Source organism: Lynx canadensis, chromosome C1, assembly GCF_007474595.2.
Source record: "Lynx canadensis isolate LIC74 chromosome C1, mLynCan4.pri.v2, whole genome shotgun sequence".
In the NCBI taxonomy this organism is placed as follows: Eukaryota; Metazoa; Chordata; class Mammalia; order Carnivora; family Felidae; genus Lynx; species Lynx canadensis.
The window spans coordinates 71,057,716-71,076,741 of record NC_044310.1 but is presented as its reverse complement, the minus strand read 5'-3'; the positions used below and the strand labels follow the sequence as shown (position 1 = coordinate 71,076,741).

General features: G+C 41.5%; 1 protein-coding gene across 1 annotated transcript in view; it reads left to right on the top strand.

The window, feature by feature from the left end:
• Window positions 1-16,090, top strand: part of LPAR3 (lysophosphatidic acid receptor 3) — a 75,803-nt gene extending 59,713 nt beyond the window's left edge. Inside the window, exon 3 of the mRNA XM_030325605.1 lies at window positions 14,554-16,090. Within this exon, the coding sequence (XP_030181465.1) occupies window positions 14,554-14,882 (329 nt within the window). The 3' untranslated portion in view covers window positions 14,883-16,090. The remainder of the gene's footprint in view (window positions 1-14,553) is intronic.
• Window positions 16,091-19,026: the final 2,936 nt, after the last annotated feature.

Genomic DNA, 19,026 nt, shown 5'->3' with positions numbered 1-19,026 from the left:
CGATGGACATTTGGACTCTTTCCATACTTTAGCTATTGTTGATAGTGCTGCTATAAATATTAGGGTGCATGTGCCCCTTCGAAACAGCACACCTGTATCCCTTGGATAAATACCTAGTAGTGGAATTTCTGGGTCGGTCGTAGGGTAGTTCTATTTTTAGTTTTTTTTGAGGAACCTCCATACTGTTTTCCACAGTGGCTGCACCAGCTTGCATTCCATCCTTCCAGTGTTATCTTTTACACATATTCTACGTAGGTCCTCTTACTTTACTTTGCTGTATACATAAGCCACCCATTTCCTCGTATTCCTTCTATCAAACTTTGCAGATTTGCTCAATGCTGACTAGGAATATGTTTCCAAATATTTTTTTTTCTTTTTCTGATGGCACAGTTGATCCATTATAATAAGTTATTAGGTTGTACTTTACCAAATATTTTTTCTTGAATAGAAGCCTGACTGGTAATGGTTTTTCATAATTTCCTATAGGTCTATCCCATTCGGTATTACCAAATTACATTTCACATGACTCTACAGAGTCTATCAGAATTAAAGACTTTTCCTTTCCAACAGAAGGATCCCTAAGAAGCCATTCTCTTAATGGATGGTCATCAAATGTTTGGATTAGTGGATGAAAATTAAGACTTGGGTTTGTATAGAATCTGGCACTTTGCACATTTGCCCTGAGTATGAGAGTCACTTGGAGTATTTGTTAAACATTCAGGTCTTTGGGCCCCACTCCAGACTTAGAATCAGAACCTCCATAAAGGAACTAGAAAGTGCTGTATACATGGAATGTGCCTGCAGATGAATTCAGTGAGCAAAGGCCCCACTTTCATGTTTACTTTCCAGTTGGGGTGATGGGCAGTTAGTAAATCCGTCAGTCAACCAGCCAACAAATAAAGATCATTGCAGAGAGTGATACAAGGAAACCAGTATTTTAGCGAATGGCTGGACTGGGCACGACTTTATTTGTCACAAAGGAAGACCTCTCCAAAGGGCATACTTGGAGCTGAGAACTAAACAATGAGAAGGAGCTGGTGAAGTCAGGACCAGGGAAAGAGTTCGTGTCCATCTTGTTTACTTCTGTGTCCTGGGTAATTAGCACTAACGTTGGCTCCTCTTGGGGCTCAATAAATTTTTGTTGGATGATACACACACACACATACACACATATATACACACACACATATATATGTATATGTTATATATATATACACACACACACACATGCTCTTGTGGGGAGGAGAAGTGATCATTTGGGACCTTTTGGCTCAGTGAGTATAGTACGTCCTCCTTTCTTTACCTGTTCCTCTTGCGATTAATGTAAAACTAGTGGAAAATGTTTTTTAATTAACACTGCAATAATAAACCTCACATCTTACAGAATTGACTTTTATTGGTTCTCCTTCAAGGTTTATGACATGGTTTTACCATTTCATGATTTTCTCAGACTCTTACTGTGCTTTTTTTCTATTTAGCAAACTATCTGAAGGTAACATGGAGTGAAACTCCTATTAAGAGATTTGTTAGGAGAGGCAGTCTTGACCTTCTTGTTTTTCAGCTACATAGGATCAGTCTGATGGCATTTCTCGCAGTAGAAATCTAGTGCATGTAGATATATTTGTACCCAAAATAGAAACAAAAATAGCTTTAGTGAGAGCTTTTTATAACAAAAGATATGCTCCTAGCGAAGAAATAAAGACGATAATGAAAGATATAAGGAAGAAGGTAAATAGCACTTGGCTCATGCTGCCTGGAGATTATCTTCGCTAGGGTATTTGAAAATACTGTATATTTTGTGGTCTTTTCTAAGTGCACACATGTTCATACACAATGCATGCTTAACTTCTTTTTAATCAGAATGAATTCCTACTATACCCAAAGTGTTTTGCTTTTCTTTTTTGTAAATTCAACAATACATTATGAACATCTTCTACATTGGTAGTATTATTTTCAGTACTGTTATTTATATCAATATTATTGTCAACTCTTTCAGTGTTTCAACAAGATTGTTTTTAATATATCAAAAATATTGTTTATGTTGAAAACAAGGTAATAATAGCTACACTGCCTTAGGGTATCCTTAACATTTCTGTCACTTTAAAAACTCAGTCCATGGTGACCCTGTAGAGAACAGGGTCAACTTCAACTCTTGTGAAGACCGTCAGGCAGTATGCTCTTACAGTATCTTGTGCACACCCTGCTTGGTGATCAGTTACTCCTCTGTCTCCTTTGTCTTGCTATTCCCAGTGATTAGCATAGTGCTAGCATAGTGATTAGCATAGCACATGACGCTTAAGTGCTCACCATACATTAATTGAATAAACATTGGTATCTGAGAGCATTCTGGGCATCCCCACCTAGACACCAGTTTCTGCTGGAATCATGTAACATGCACCTTAGATTTACCATAAAATTCTCTCTCTCACTTGGCACCGTAGAGAGCATCCGTATTTGCTTTTCTGTTCAGTTACTTGGGACTACACATTGGCCATGACTGAAGGAAGCTCTGTGTGCAACTCAGACAATCAAATGTGAGGGCCAAAAGGAACCTTGCAGGTCATTCTAGTCCAATTCCATTAGTATACAGGTAAAGAAATTGGGAGCAGAGAAACATAACGACCTTTTAAGAAGCATACTCTAGGGTCTGGATTCGGATTGAGATCCCTTACTCCTTCATGTAGCGAGCTTTTGGTAAGTACTGTATATATGGTGCTTGGCTAAGCACTGGGTATCCCAAGTTGAATAAGACACAAAAGGGATCTTGAGGATCGGGCTAGCAGGGCAGCCAGATGCGAATAGGACCAAGCATCATAAATCGTGTGTGTGTGTGAGTACGCGTGCATGCGCGTGCACAACAGCGACTGAAGTGTTCTACCGGGTTGTGTTTATGAATTGCCTTAGGAAGCACAGCAGGGGAAATAAGCAACACTGAGTAGTCAGAACTACCATTTTCTGGGGAGTTTCTGTGTTGGACACTCCATGCATGATCTCATGAAATTTTCACAAAAATCCTGTCAAATCAGTATCATTCCATAGCTCAGAAACTGGTAGGAGGCCCAGGAAGGTGAATGGATTCGCCCGTAGTCAACTCAGTGTCTGCTTAATCTCCAGCCTATCCACTTTTTACTATAACAGGATGGGTAAGTGGGTTTCCTCCCAAAGGCAAATTCCATCTGATTGCTAGAGGCAGCTTAGAGCTGTGCTGTGAAGGAAGGATTGGAGGCCATATGTGGATTCAGAAGCAGGTATTGAGGTGGATTAATGATGGCAGCCAGGGGCATACGAAGGAGGGTGACGGCTCTTGCGTCATGACGTTGTAAGTCCTAAGCTATAACATGCTGTTGCTCTTCCAGGTCCAACTTTCTCTAAGTCAAGTGCTGCTCCTACTAATTCCTGTTCCCTTCCTCTGAATTCAGAATGGTATTTTGTGCCATCTGGTATTTCATCCAGAATCTCATATTCTACGCAAGTCAACTTTTCTATGCAGTGTCCCATACTTTAGAAAATGTTCAACCCTCGTTTTGAAAATGTTCAACCCCATCAAAGATACTCCTTTAACGTCCTCTCAGAACCCCGCTCCGTGCTAATGACAGTTTGTGTGATAAAATATTCTATGCCTGTAGCTTAAAAATGTTAACATTTTTAGGTAGGGTGCAACAGAGACCTTTCTAATCTGAAGGAATGACTCCAGCAAGAATTTCAGATCCTTGGGCAGACTAGTTGGGATCTCTCCATCTTTAAAATCATACCAAGCAAATAGCTGTCACTCTCTCAATACACACAGCTGACCTCACACCTTTTCTTAGATGCTAGAGAGTTCTTGATATGCTAGTGAGGTTCTGAGGTATTGTTAGTCCATACATATTATGCTTAAAGGGGAGTCTGGAGGTGGAGATGGTGTTTCTTACTTATTCAGTTTATGATTTCCAGCTGTGGCCCAGCGTTAAACACTAGAATTAGGTCTAGGCTGTGGTTCTAGCTGCTATGTCTCTCCTTTAAATTTTATCTCGTAACCCCTGGGCACTGAGATTTTCAGTTTTCCAAAGCTGGCCACAAATTTAAAACAAGTGTCTAAAACCAGTTGTTAGAGTCAAAAGGCCAAGCAGAAGTGACAATAGTGTTAAATGAATCATTTGTGGAATGCTTAACTGCTCATCTTCTATTTGAAGTGTCTTAGCGTTTTCTTGCTTTCTGTAGTAAAAATAGGTTTACTGAAAGTATATATTTTCATTCCTTTCACATATGTGACAATCTATTTTCTGAATTATTGGATTTCTGAAACACTGTGGCTAAACGGATATGAATTTAGAGTCAAACCACATCTGGTAGTGTTAGTTTGAAATCATTGAACAAATTACCTGATGCCACAAGAGCATTCCCACTTAAATACTCTGTTAATGTGTGACTTGAACATTATAACACTTCTGACCAAGAATAGCTTTTTACCTTAAAGTTTTTACTTTTAAAATTTCTTTTCAAATAAGAGGAGGGCCTCCCTTGGATGAAGTTCGCAACCTGACTTTTATGTAGAGTTGTAATTTTCTATTTTAGTAAATCAGACAGCCCTGTGGCTTACTAGGTTAGCATTATTGCCTGTGCCCTGCCACTTTTTCCTGGACTGAAAACAAAGAATAACAGACTGAACATATTTAAAATACATCCTCCTGTGTGATGAAATGAGTAGTCCATGTGCCAAAGCGCAACAATTCGGTGTGAGTGATTGCTTTAATTGGTATAGATGTTTTATTTGTGTGCCGCTCACATGTCAGGATTTTTTTTTAATTGCATGTGTGATTTTTTTTTTAATTTTTAATGTTTGTTTATTTTTGAGAAAGAGAGGGAGAGAGAGAGAGACAGAGCACCAGTGGGGGAGGGGCAGAGAGAGAGAGGGAAACACAGAATCCAAAGCAGGCTCCAGGCTCTGAGTTCTCAGCACAGAGCCCGACGAGGGGCACAAACTCGCAAACCATGAGATCATGACCTGAGCCAAAGTCAGATGCTTAACCGACTGAGCCACCCAGGCGCCCCTGCACGTGTGAATTTTTAAACAGAGGAAAATACGGCTATAAGCGTGACTAGCGGAATAGAAAAAACTATGAGTCCTGAAGAACAGGTTTCATGCAACTTGAAGTCTTTGTCTTCTGCACATCCTGTCACGAAAACCCCAAGAATGTTGAACTATCTTAAATATAGTCCCGTGAGGGACCCTTCTTCTTAGATGGACTGGTGTTCTTCCTTCCAATGTCCTGTGTAATGTGGGGGTGAAGTATTAACCGGAAGGTTTTTTGAGGTATTTTGAAAACTTCCAAAGAAGAGAGGAGGGCTGTTATAGACTGTCTAACATGATATTGATTAGGGACTTGGGAAGATCTTTTATTTCACTTGTCACCAATATTTTCATTTGTAATTCTATCTTCCTAAGTGTTAGACATTCCTTAATTTGATATTTCTGATTACCTTAAATTGCAGTCATTAAATATCATTTCAGCACTGTAATTGCATATTCTAGTATATGATTCACTGTACTTTAAAAATTAACATTGAACTCATGATACTGGTTTTTGAGTATGGCACTGAAACTAGTTTATTTAATTACCAGAGGAAAGCTCATTTATAGTCTAATTGGACAATTAGCGAGTCTCTTAAACAGGTACTGAAGGAACATAGTGCCTCATTAAAATAAAACCTAATTGCTTCTTGTCAACGTAACTGACCTGTCACTCGGTAATAGAAGGAAATTAGATTTGTTATGCAAATGTAATCATCATGAAAATGTTCACTCTTAGTAGCTGGCACATGGTAGGTGATTGCTTAGTAAATATTTATTAATGGAAGGACATATGGCCAAAGTTGCCACCTACTGCTGGTGACTCCCAAGTCAACATTTCAATTTGGAGCTCTCAAGCTGCCGACTGCCTTCTACACGTCTCTGGCTGGAGGAGCCACGGGTAGTCCACACACCAGATGCATATAAAACCGGACCCTGTCTCCTTCTAAACCTGTCCCTCTGCTGCCCCCTCTGACTGGTTATCAGAGCCACATATGACCCAGTCACCCAGATTCTTTCCTCTCCCTCTGTTCTCACATCCAGTCCTCCTTACCGTCTGCTTATAACCATCTGCTTCTGTCCATCTCCGCCAGCACTGCTCTTCCCATCCTTACCATTCTCGCCTGAATTGTAGCCAGTCTTCGGGGGAGTCTCCCGGCCAGAACAGTGGGTCTCATGCTTGTTACAGTAAAGCATTCCCCAGGGAGCCGGCTCAACCTGAAGATGCCCAGATCTTACTTTCATCAGTTTCTCACTTGGTAGGTCTGGGGAGGGCCCAGAAATCTGAACTTTGAAGAGCCCCCACCCCTGCCAGGTGGTTCTGATGCAGACTTTGAGCTCCACTTGTCCATCCCCAGCACTGAAAGCTTCACTCTAAAATTTAAGACGTATCCATGCCCCTGATCAAAAACCTTAAAGGAACTACCATTCTGCAGCAGTCGTTTTCAAACAGCAGTCAGTGGGACTCCCAGGGGTGCCTCAGTGTGTGTACATGTGTGGAGTGGGGGTCGTAGTGTGAAGAGGTGCATGGGTTCTGCTGTGAAGGGCTTTACTCAACTCCTTCTCACCCCCTGCTGCCCATCTCTGTCTTGAGTCAGAGGAGTTTGGATTTTGAACTTTGACAAGAGGTTTCCTTTGGGAAGTCTGACTTGAAAAAAACCACTGATCTATAGAAGTGGGTTTTCCTTTTTTTTTTTTTTTTTTAAATCAGGACCCACAATAAGAAATAGTGTGCATTCTATATTATGGCCCAGTTCACACACACATTTTTGTGTGTAACTGAAACAAGTTTCATGAAACATACCCTTACTATACTTGCTGCACTCTGATGTTTTCTGTTCTGTGCCATTTCATCTTTTAGAAAATTGCTGGTTACAGCCCACTAAGTTGATTTCACAGCTCGCTAATGAGTTGCAATGGAGTCTGAAAAACCTCTGATCTAAGCTTTCTCAATGGGATTCCTTTATGAACCACAGAAAGTAGAGATATTTCTAATCTTCCCAAGGATGATATATGACTCATACCATTCTAGACACTTGGGAGAGAAATTAGTTCATTACTACAATGGACACCTGAGGGCAAAGGCTTATGGGGTCTGATCTTTACAATAAATCCCAACTCCTGAGTGTTTCCCACAGGGCCCTTGCTCAGAAGTGCCTGGTGTGTGTATATGTATTGGGGTGGGGGGTGTGGTATGAAGATGACAGTGAATCGGCAACATGGGTCTGGCCTGTGTCATCTGTCAGACTTTACCCATACTTCCTCAGTCACAGCTCTGGGTTAAAACCATTCTGAACTATTTGGAGCTCTCCCAATGCATCATGCTGTTCTCACCTCTACACTGCTGGTCTTGACCTTCAACACCCAGCTCAACTGGCTGCCACTTCGCCTGAGACTTTCCGTGACAACAGTCAAAATCATCACACATAGCATCCAGGTTCCCTGCCTGTCAGCCTGTGAAGGGCAGGACTGTACAACCATTCACAACAGCAGATGTTAACAGCTCGTGCAGTACCTGGCCCTGGGAGGGCTCTTACTAAATTTCAGTCACCTTCAACTGACTCCTCTCTTCTGAGTGTGGGGCTTCATACTTAGTCCTGAGAATACAGACTGTGATGAGGCAGATCCACATGCTTAGGGAGCTTACAACAGGCCTGAGAAAGAGGGCATGTGTATTAAAAACTACCTCCAGGGGCGCCTGGGTGGCTCAGTCGGTTAAGCGGCCGGACTTTGGCTCAGGTCATGATCTCGCGGTCCGTGGGTTCAAGCCTGGCGTCGGGCTCTGTGCTGACAGCTCAGAGCCTGGAGCCTGTTTCGGATTCTGTGTCTCCCTCTCTCTGACCCTCCCCCATTCATGCTCTGTCTCTCTCTGTCTCAAAAATAAATAAACGTTAAAAAAAAAATTAAAAAAAAAAAAAAAAACTACCTCCAGGATAGCCCAGTGCCCAGGGGTTTGCACGAGGGAGTTCGCCCCGGGTTCAAATTATGACTCTTGTATTTGTTGGCTTCTGGACCCAGGACAAATTCTTGAGCCACTCTGAACTTCAAATCACCATACGTAAGCTTGGGATAACGGTAAGAGTGGCAACCTCACAGGGCTGTGAGTGTTAAATGACCAGTGTGTGTAAAGCCTTGAGCACACTGCCTGGCCCAGAGCTCTCGGGAAATGTTAGAGTGAATGAGGCAGGCAGCGAGCTCGGTGCCACGTGGATGTTGTCGGTGAAAGTGCCACGGGAGCTGAGAAGGAAGGATCACTGCGGGCTGGATGAAGGCGGAGGTCCATGGAGGAGGCAGAAATTGAGCTAAGCTTAGAAAGAAAAGTAGATCGTGGATTAGGAGGCAGGAAGGCATTCCCGGCAGGGCGAACCAGAGGGCCCATAGAGGCCAGAGGAGGACTGTGCACGCCTTGCCTGCAATCCAGCTTTGCTGCTAGTGTTTGTATGTTTATTTACGTATAGGACGTGCTCAAACATTTTTCCAAGTGGAAGCTGAAGATATTCATGTGTAGAGGTGCTTATTTGCTTATTTTAAAGAAATCTGCCCCCCCCCTCTCTTTTCAGTTACTTTTTGCTATGTATCTGTGGAGTCTACAGTTTTGCTCACGGGGTCGGCTTGATTAAACTCTTTGAGTCAGCATAGAGAAATGGTTTGCAAAACCGGCTGTGCACAATTACCCCCCAGGGAACTTTTGAGTCCTACAGATTTCCACATCCCACCCCTGACGTTCTGACTGTTGGGTCTGATGTGGGACCAGGGAATCTGCATTATCAAAAACCTGCCCTGGTAATTTGGATGACCAGTCGGGTTTGGGAACAGTTAGCTCAAAGTATTCATCTCCATAGTTTTTAGCCATACTGTCTGATCATTGTGTCCAGGAAACAAACAAGTCAAATTTGTTTGAATTTTATGAGAGGTTGAAATTCCTAGTCTCGTAGAATGTGGCAATTTTCTACTTGGAAAAGAGTTCAAAAGCCACTTAACCATCTCTCTCAATTAGGAAAAATCCCTTCCCTTTGTACATCTCAGGATGGTCAAGGCAAAGGAGGTAGTCAGCTGAGGGAAGGCTCTCTGCTCACTGAAGAACCCAGTTCCCCTGCTAAATAGCTTCATTACTTAGAAAAAACTATTACATCCAAATTTTGCCCCTTTGTACTTTTCCCTCTGTTTCAGGGTGACCTTTTGCCATGGCGCAGGATAAGTCTGCACTTTCTTTTCTTTTTAAATGTTTTATTTACTTTTGAGAGAGAGAGAGAGAGTGCAAGCTGGGGAGGGGTAGAGAGAGAGAGGGAGACACAGAATCTGAAGCAGACTCCAGGCTCTGAGCTGTTAGCCCAGAGCCCAACACGGGGCTCGAACCCACAAACCGCGAGATTGTGACCTGAGCCAAAGTCGGACGCTTAACCGACTGAGCCACCCAGGCGCCCCTGCACTTTCTTTTTCTACATGATGGTCTTTCAGGCTTTTGAGGCGGTTAGCACATCATGTCTTTCCTAAGCCTTTTCTTCTCCAGGGGGAACATACTTGATTTTCTTTCCACTGGTTCCCAAATAGGCACCTTGGATCCATTTCTATTTGTTAATGCCTGATTAACAAAAAAAAAAAAAAAAAAAAAAAAAGTGTTTAGGACTTGTCCTGACCTCTCTTTGAAAACTCTTATTCCCAGCTGGCATGGTCTGAGCATTGAGTTTAAATACTCAAAAAACATTTGCGTTAGCTTTTTCTTCCAAAACTTTTTGGAATTTGATGGGGGACTGACTGATCTATATTTCCCAGGGTCCATCATCTGTCCCCTTTTTAAGGAATAGGCCAGTTGCCCATCTGTTTGTTTTTGACATCTCCTTCATTCTGTAGGAATTCTCCAAGATGACAGATTCCCAAGGCCAAAACCATTCCCAACATGTTCTTCTCCTTTTAAATTGTTTTGGGGGCCTCATAACTAGCTGTCGACCTACATTAACCGCCTCCCCCGCCAAAGAACGAACTGCTAGGTAAACCGTGCATCTACCCTGAGATGTGTTTGGTGGGAGAACGTGGCTGCCGAGTGGAGGAGTCAGGAAGCGGCGTGTTTCCCAGGCTTATTGCCCTGTGTGCAGCCATCACCTCAGACGGCATGCCGAAGCACGGGTTCTCTGGCAGCTCAGGGTGTTTCGGCTGCTCCGTCAAAGAAGGCTTGTGTTCTGTTGTTCTTGGAAACAGTATAAAGAAAAGGTCAGCAGATTTTTGTTTCTTCTTACTCCTGCGGCCAGCCTATATTTTTGTTGGAATTCTTTCTCCCTTCTTTCCTCCCGTCCCTTCCTCCATTCCTTCTTTCTTCCCTCCCTGCCTTCTTCCCTACTTTCCTTCCTCCCTTCTTCCCTCTCTCCCTTCCTTCCATCCTTTCCTCCATCCTCCCTTCCTTCCTTTCTCCCTCCCTCTCTTCCTCTCTGCCTTCCTTCCTTCCTCCCTCCCTTCCTCCCTGCCTGCCTGCCTGCCCGCCCGCCAGGAAATCTTTATGCTAGCAAACCAAAGAATGACTTAATCACGACATATGCAGCTTCACAGTCAGACATGACATACCATAAATGGAGCTTCACAGGCTAAAACTACCCTTCTGCCTTCCCCATCACTCTAGTAATAAGATTCTGTGTCCATTGCTGAACAGCCTAGCATGTGGACAAGAGCACAGGCTCTGGTACCAGGATGCCTGGGTTTAAATCCTGGCTCTTCCATTTATGAGCAGTGTGGCTTTGAACATTTTACCTTGCTTCTCTATGCTCCAGTTTCCTTAGGTTTAAAATGAGAGTAGCATTGGTATTTTTAGATAGTGTTACTAATACTAATAGGGTTGTCATGAAGAGTAAATGGTTAATTCATATAAAATTCTTATAATCATTGCTCAATGATAGGTTTGGCAAGTGTTGATTGAATGAATTATTTTATGCAATTCAATACAAAGGGAGAATATGTATGAATCACTGCATTATGACAAACAAGGCATCACTTTGGAGATTTATTTAAAGTCTTTAGGTCCCCTGACTAATCTAAACCAGAGTTTCATGCTGGGGGAAAAAACCAAAAAACTTTTGTGATTTAAAAAAAAAATCCCATTTTAAAAACTGTTTTCAAGGGTATCTGGGTGGCTTAGTGGTAAACGTCCTACTTCAGCTAGTTTCATGATCTCACGGCTGGTAGGTTCGAACCCCACATCAGGCTCTGTGCTGTGACAGCTCAGAGCCTGGAGCCTGTTTCTAATTTCGTGTCTCCCTCTCTCTGCCCCTCTTGTGCTCATTCTCTCTCTCTCTGTCTCTCTCTCAAAAATAAATAAACATTAGGGAAAAAATGTAAAAAATAAAACAGTTTTTAGGAAAAGATGTTGGCAATTTACTTTTATCCTTTTTTGTCATGTGTATGTGTTTGTGTGAAATATATCATCCAGACAAAATTATATAAGATATATCTACAGTACAAAGAATAACACTTAAAAGAAAAAAAACAAAAAACTTAAAGAATACCTGTGTACTTGCCACCCAGTGTAATAGAACGTTACCAATATCTTTAGCGTGGCCTATGTGTCCTACCCCAGTGACCCTCTCTCCTATAGAAATAACCGTATCCTAAATTTCATGTTAATCGTCTTGCTTTCCCTTTTGGTTTTACCACATATGGATGTAATATTCGACATCAAATTGTTTAGGTTCGCCTGTTTTTAAAAAAAAAACACAATACCACAATTAACATTGAATTTGATTATCAGTGTTTTAGATTCATTTCCAGTATCTTCTTTTATTCTTTATTTGTCCTACTTTGCTATGTTTGACCGTATCCACTCCCCACCCCCTTTTTTTTTATTGAGATCTTTTTTTTTTTTTTTTCCCTTTCCTTTGGTTCCATTCTTCGCCTTCCATTGGTTTGGAAGTTATATACTCTATTAAATTTTGACATGCATATTTAACAAAGCATAAAGTTAATCAATATTTTTCCCTCTTTCCCATTAACACAAGGACCTTGGAACCCTCCTACCGGGATTTCTTTGGAATCATGCAATTTCACACAGAAAGGAGTCTTCACCTCAAAATTGGCAGCTACAGCTTTTGATGTCTGGTTTTTTTAGTTCTTGTCTCTTGACAACATAGTAATGCTCTCTTGGGAATAGCAGAGAACAAAAAATGTTACCATGATGGGAAATAGAGACCTTTGGAGCTGGATGGGGCCTTAAAGATTATCTACACTAACATTTTTCAAACTTTCTGACAAAGCCCAACAGTCAGAAATAATATAGTTTACTTCATAAGCAATACACACATAAAACATAGTATGTAAAACTGAAACATTGCATGAAACAGAACTTCCCTTGGTCTGTACATACACTCTGAGCTGTTCCATTCCATTCTTTCATTTAAAAATCCCCAAACTTGTCCAAATGCATTAAATTGATTGCATGCCCACGAAGATGTCCTGGCCCTAAATTTGAAAAACCCAAAACTTGCCTACAGTCCTCAATTTATGGCTTAGGAAACCAAACCCCAGCCAGATGACATGGGTCTCCCAGAGTCGTACAGTAAGTGAATGTTAGGAGCCAGTCTCTGATCTCTTATCTCCAAGGTCTTTATTCACATATGTCAGCCAGACCAAAAATGATACAGGAGGGAATGAAAAGGGAAGCCTTGGTGAGCTGGAATTAGGAAATGGGGACTTAAACCCTCCTGATAACTCCTAAACATCTAATTTGGCAGATGTCTTTGACAAAGCATCTGATGATAATCACTACTTGGTGAACCCAACTCCATGTTGGGAACCACTTTCCATTACTTCTGACCCCTCACAACCACCCACACAGTCAGGAGTGTTATCCTTCTTTTGTACACGAGGGAATGGCCCAGAGAAGCACAGTGATTTGCCTCATTCATGGAGTTCATAAAGTGAGGAGCTGGGCCCACCTTTCTGACCCCAAAGTTCATGGCATTTCACAGCCTCACCCAGCCTTTTTACAACTCTTGACTTGCCTATTGTATCTCTCAGAATGAAGATAAAGTGACAAGAGGGATACAGTCTAGGACTAATTCTAACCAGTAGGAATAACTAGTTGGTGATATGATTACAGACTTGCTTGTTTATTCTGTCTCCTCAGTAGCACTTTAACTCCCGGATGCATAGTCCTTGCCTCATTCAGTGCCTAGTACAGTTCCTGGCACATTGTTAGCTCACAATGAATGTTTATCGAATGGATAAGCAAGAACATTTAGAAATGATAAGGACTCCGGGGAAAAGAAACCATATGGAGAATAACTGCCAAGGTTCAAAATTAGATGTTTGATGGTGACCTACTTACTTACAAGCTGTCTGATGGTGAGCTGGTTACTTGTGCCTCAGTTTCCTGGGGATGATAATAGTGTCTACCTCACAGTGTGGTTCTGTGAATTAATAGAGGAAAAGCATTTACACCAGCGCCTCACTCATAGTAAGCATTGTATAAATGTGAGCTGTCACTGTTATCTGAGGTTATGGCAACTAAGGGAATTTTGAACCTATGTCTCATATTTTAGGAAAAACATGTCAGAAAGCTTAGTGGTAAGCTAAGTATGATCAGATATCTGGCGACTCAGAAGAGATTACCCTTCGTGTGCACTTGGTGCTAAAATTGTGCTAAATAAATTGGCTACAAGCACATTTCTATGTCATCATGAAACAGATTTCTTTCTGACAACAACAAGAACAAAAACCTAATCCAGAGCAGAGTATTAAGTAGATGGCCTATGAATATATCAAAAAGCAGACAGTGCTTTCTAACTGTCAACATAGTTTTATAAAGAATACAATTTGTGAACAGGTGACTTAAGAGACCAGGAGAATGCCACAGATGCAGTGTGTCTTGTTGTCAGGAAAACATTCAGAACATCTGATTTAAATTCCTAATGTTTATTTATTTTTGAGAGAGCACATGAGTGGGGGAGAAGCAGATTGAGGGGTAGACACAGAATCCGAAGCAGGCTCCAGGCTCTGAGCTGTCAGCGTAGAGCCCGACGCAGGGCTCGAACTCACGAACCATGAAATCATGACCTGAGCCGAAGTCGGATACTTCTCCTACTGAGCCACCCAGGCGCCCCCAGAACATCTGATCTAGCGAACAGCAGAGGTGTGAGGCCTCCCCACACAGACTCCTGGAATTTGGCCTTGTTTTCTCCTCTGCAAAGTGTGTGTCATGACTCAGCAGCCTTCTAGTGTGGTTCAGAGAACTGACGGAGAGAAGGTACGAGTGGTGCTTAGCAGGAGGGAGGTAAATGTGAGCCCCTAATTAGGAGCCCCGGTTAAGCCGATAAGGAGTTGAAAGAGAACATGGTTAATAGGCAAGGACGTGCCCAGCTGTTTGCCTCTAACGAGCCCAGGTCTCAAGTGCTCAGAGGAAGGGTGGAAGTTTGCTTTGCAGTTGTCAAAACAAATCCTTAAGGTCCCTTGATGCCGCTGACTGAAGGCCGGGTGAGAAGAAATCTAAATAAGCAGCCCGGCTTCCTTTTCTGTCACTGCAGGGGCCTTCGTCGTGTGCTGGACCCCGGGCCTGGTGGTTCTGCTGCTGGATGGCCTGAACTGCACGCAGTGTGGCGTGCAGCACGTGAAAAGGTGGTTCCTGCTGCTGGCGCTGCTCAACTCGGTCATGAACCCCATCATCTACTCCTACAAAGACGAGGACATGTACAGCACCATGAAGAAGATGATCTGCTGCTTCTCTCAGGAGAAGAACCCGGAGAGACGCCCCTCCCGCATCCCCTCCACCATCCTCAGCAGGAGCGACACGAGCAGCCAGTATAAGGAAGACAGTATCAGTCAAGGCACGGTCTGCAACAAGAGCAGTTCCTAAGCTGTGGGTGTCCCTGTGCCCACCCAGGCCTCCTCTGGGAGAGGAGCTGTTAAGAATGGCTGCCTGCCTCTGACAATACCCACCTACGGTGTTATTTGAGGTCTAAATTAATCACTGGCAGATTTTTTAAAAATCACTTTACATAGTTTAAAAGCATGAGCAGTAAAGAGGGGACACAGCGCGTTTAGAGCAAATGCACAAAAGAGGGAAGACAGCACAGCAGATTCCTGAGTGATGTCCTGTGAACCACTCAGAGGACCATTCTGGGCCCTGCCGCCATCTTGTAGCCATTCTCTTTGTGCTTTAAAAGGATGTTGTTAAAGGGCTTAGACCAAGATAAATAACGATGTTACTTGAGCCACTTGCTATAGCTGCTTGGAAAGCCTATGTAGTTCTTTCTGCATGCATTTAAAATTTTTTAAATGCTTCAGCTATATTTGTTTCCTCAAAGAAACCGTGGCCAGTAGCTAGGTGTTCAATAGGAATCTTAGAAAAACAAATCAGTAAGGGCTCCAGATTAGACTTGATTTTTAAATGAAAGAACATTCTGAGGAAGAAGATTTACTTAGAAACAGAAAAAAAAAAAAAGGTAAATGTTAGAAACTTCTCTTAGAGCAGAAAAAAAGGCCTTGATGTGATCGCCGAAGTATGCATGGGTGTGTATACATATCCGTGTGTTTATACATTTCTAATTTGTAGTTAAAGACCTCAAGGACAGTGGTAGTGAAATAAATTCACCGGCCATCTAGACTTTTCAGTCTAGAACTATAGCTGTAGAAATGACCTGTTGTGCTCTAAAAGAAAAGAAAAAGGTGATTCATTTGCAAACAGACATACAGCAAAGTAAAAGGTATGTTGATAAGTGGGCCTGAATTCCTTTCATATAGGACCATATATGAGCTTGACTTGAGTCCTTATTTTCAGTTAACTCCATACCACTGGTGGCTTGTCGGATTTTAGTATATGGAATAATTTTCACATTTCATATTTTGCTTACAGTTATTGACATGTTTCTGGTACTTGTCTTACATATGGACTGAATTTTGATCTGAATTCTCTTTTAAAATTTTCGCCTTCAAATACGTAAGCAACATGAAAGGCAAGTCAGTAAGAAAAATAAAAAGCTTCAGACACACAGGCTACTGACCAAAGTTTTTTATATAAAGCATTTAGAATATATTCTGATTTTAAAATAAGAATAACTTCAAGGCAGATATTATAATATTTATGTAGTTTGCAAAAGAAGTTTACATTTTTTTTTGCTATTGTGATGTAACATTTATGTGCAAGAACTACTTGTAATAAAAGAATTTGAAAAGTCATGCTTTTAGATATAATGGCCTAAAATAGAGAGTATTATGATTTGAAGGTGTAGATGTCACAAACTCCATGTAGTAAGTGGAGTATATCTGAAGCTTATATCAAGAACACCTATAAAATTAAATAAAGAATCTGTTCTCTCTTGTTGAGGTGCATTATTGCTTTGTGTATTTTCTAAGTAAAAATAGAGTCTGTGGTAACTATAACACACATTTCTATTGCAGAAGAAAAATCAAATTTGCCATGAAGTACATACTCTCAATGTTTTATGTAAGCATCTTGAATCTACAGCTGGCCAAAGGGTGGAGGATTGAAATTGAATCCCAGTCCCTGAATAGCTACTAAGGGATCTTTAAAGGTTTTATTTTGAGGAAAGCACTGTTTTTAGTACCCTGCAGCAGAATGTAGTGTTCAGAATAGTGTCTGGAGGGGATCCAAGTGTGGGAAATTCGTGATGGAAATATACAGCTTTTGTTTTTGTGTGCACACTCATATCTCAGTGATGGCTCAAGAGTAGAGAGGCCATGTATATTTGGAATTGACAAGTGGCAAGGGTCACAGGGCTCCCCTAGAGCATGGCAAGTGCATCTCTTAGTTGGAGAAAAAAACGAAGAACGAACGCTTTTCCCCTCAAAGCCTAGGACCCCAAGCTTACCTGCAAGTCATTGAGATGATGGTTCTAAAAGTTCAACCTAGACCTTTTCAGACCAACCCTTGACTCAAAGCTTGGGTTCCTCCCTAGCCAAACAGGATTCAATTTCCTTAGATTTGTAGCACTGCCCAAGGTGTTCACATATCTCTCTGTGTTGGTGAGAGGATTTGGTTCTTTGTGAAGCCTGCCTGCTTGGAAAGAGAGAATTTTTGGAAATAAATTGGTGAAATTTTTTGGTGAAATATTTTTTGAAGTGAGTGGTAGACTTGGGGCCATAATGTGATCTTTAGACGCCCTAAGCACTGAGATGATTATGGCCTCCATTTGTGTAATACCAAATACAAACAATACTGAACCACAGAATAAATGTAAACCTCTAACAGAGCTCTAATTGCCCTCACAATCAGCCCTTTGATGCTTTTAATAAACACTAACAATGAAAATTTAGAAATTTCGCTGCCCCTGTTTTACCAGGCATACTGATCATGTGCACAGCCCATGATCGGATGACTCAGGATCCAGGATGAGGTGAAGTCAATTGTATCAGCATCAGGTAGTGGGGGGTAGGGGAGACATGGAGGCGGGTGGTACAGCTGTGTTCTTCTGATGCCACCCCACACGCTATAGGGCATGTCATGCCCCAAGTCTGTAGACTAATTTCACAAGGTTGAAAGTATTTTGTGCTTATTAGCCCATTAATTCTTTAATCATTCAGGGTGGGGAAGAAGAATGCTTGGTCCTCTTTTGATTGAATAACCATAATGATGTTAAGCCTGTGAAGACACCGTGAACGTGACTTAATGAAAATCTCAAGCCCTGTTAGAACCTGGAATAAAAATAACCAAGGTGTTATTTTACATGATCCATCTCACGGTGAACTAAAAAGAATTTAAAACTCGAAAACACAGATCTGACTTCTGGGATGCTTGTCAAAGAATTATATCCCGTTGGTGGACCACTAAATGTGATATTAAATTGGAAACCCCTAGGGCTCCTTCCAATTTTACACACTTTCAGGCATAGGCATAGGGGTTAAAATCACTTGACCTGAAAATTTTTTTAAGTAAGGAAAATTTTATTTCGTGTGAATGATGCTCTCCTGAACACATCACTTAATGTAAAACACTCATAATTTAAGACCAGTTTTCACAGAATAGTGTTAGAATGGGAGATGCTGTTGCTGTGGGGGTTGGGTTTTTTGGGGCCCTAATGCTGTATTTTATTTTTACAGCATCCTCACCAGTGCTTTTTAGAGTGTGCTTGCTCCTAAATTAACAGATGGCAAACTATTAATGGCAATGATTACGAGTTCAGAGTGTTTTATCATAGATTACTTCTGAGCTAAAGGTTTAATAGTGCAAGCAATTGCATAATGGTCACCAAAATCACACGTGGAGGTTCCAGGGGACATCGGTAAGAGTGTGGGTCACTGTATACAATGCAGTGCCTTTGCATGCCAATCCATGAGCACAGTTTGCGATTCACTGGGGTCAGCCAGTCTTGGGATATGCAGTTCTTGCCAGCTTTTTAGAGAGTTGCAATTTTGTACAGCCAAACTTTATAAAAATTTTCTATATCAGCAACTTCAAGTTTGCACAATTCAAATTTGCATAAACCATCTGTGTTGTATTTGTTACTGAGATTAGAGCCTGTACATTCTATATTAGTATACGGTTATATTGAAAAAAGTAGGGAAAACTGCTATCCCTTCCTCACGACACTCAACTTGCATCTGTTGGAAAAGCATCTGATACCCTAATTTTGTTAGAACTTTACTACTATCAGGAAACTGTACTAATGTATATGCATGTCCACAGTATGGTTGGCACAGAGTTCTTCAGTTCACCACCCGTGCAAATGTACATGACAGCCATCTTAAAGAAAGGGCTAGATTGAAATTCAGGATACCTGGGTTCTAATTTCTGCTCTACCCTAAATGGTCAATGAAACTCTATATAGGATTGCCAATTTACCAAATGAGGGGCTTAATGATCCATAGGGACATTTTTAGCTCCAAAATTCTATTATTCTATACATCACCTCCCAGATATGAATCATGGAAAGAACCCTAAGTCTTTGGATTCTTTGAATTTCACTCCTGGTGTGGGTATTTCAAAGAGAAGGAACTGTGCTTTCATTTATTACAATGGTTCTCAAGCTTTAGTGTACGTA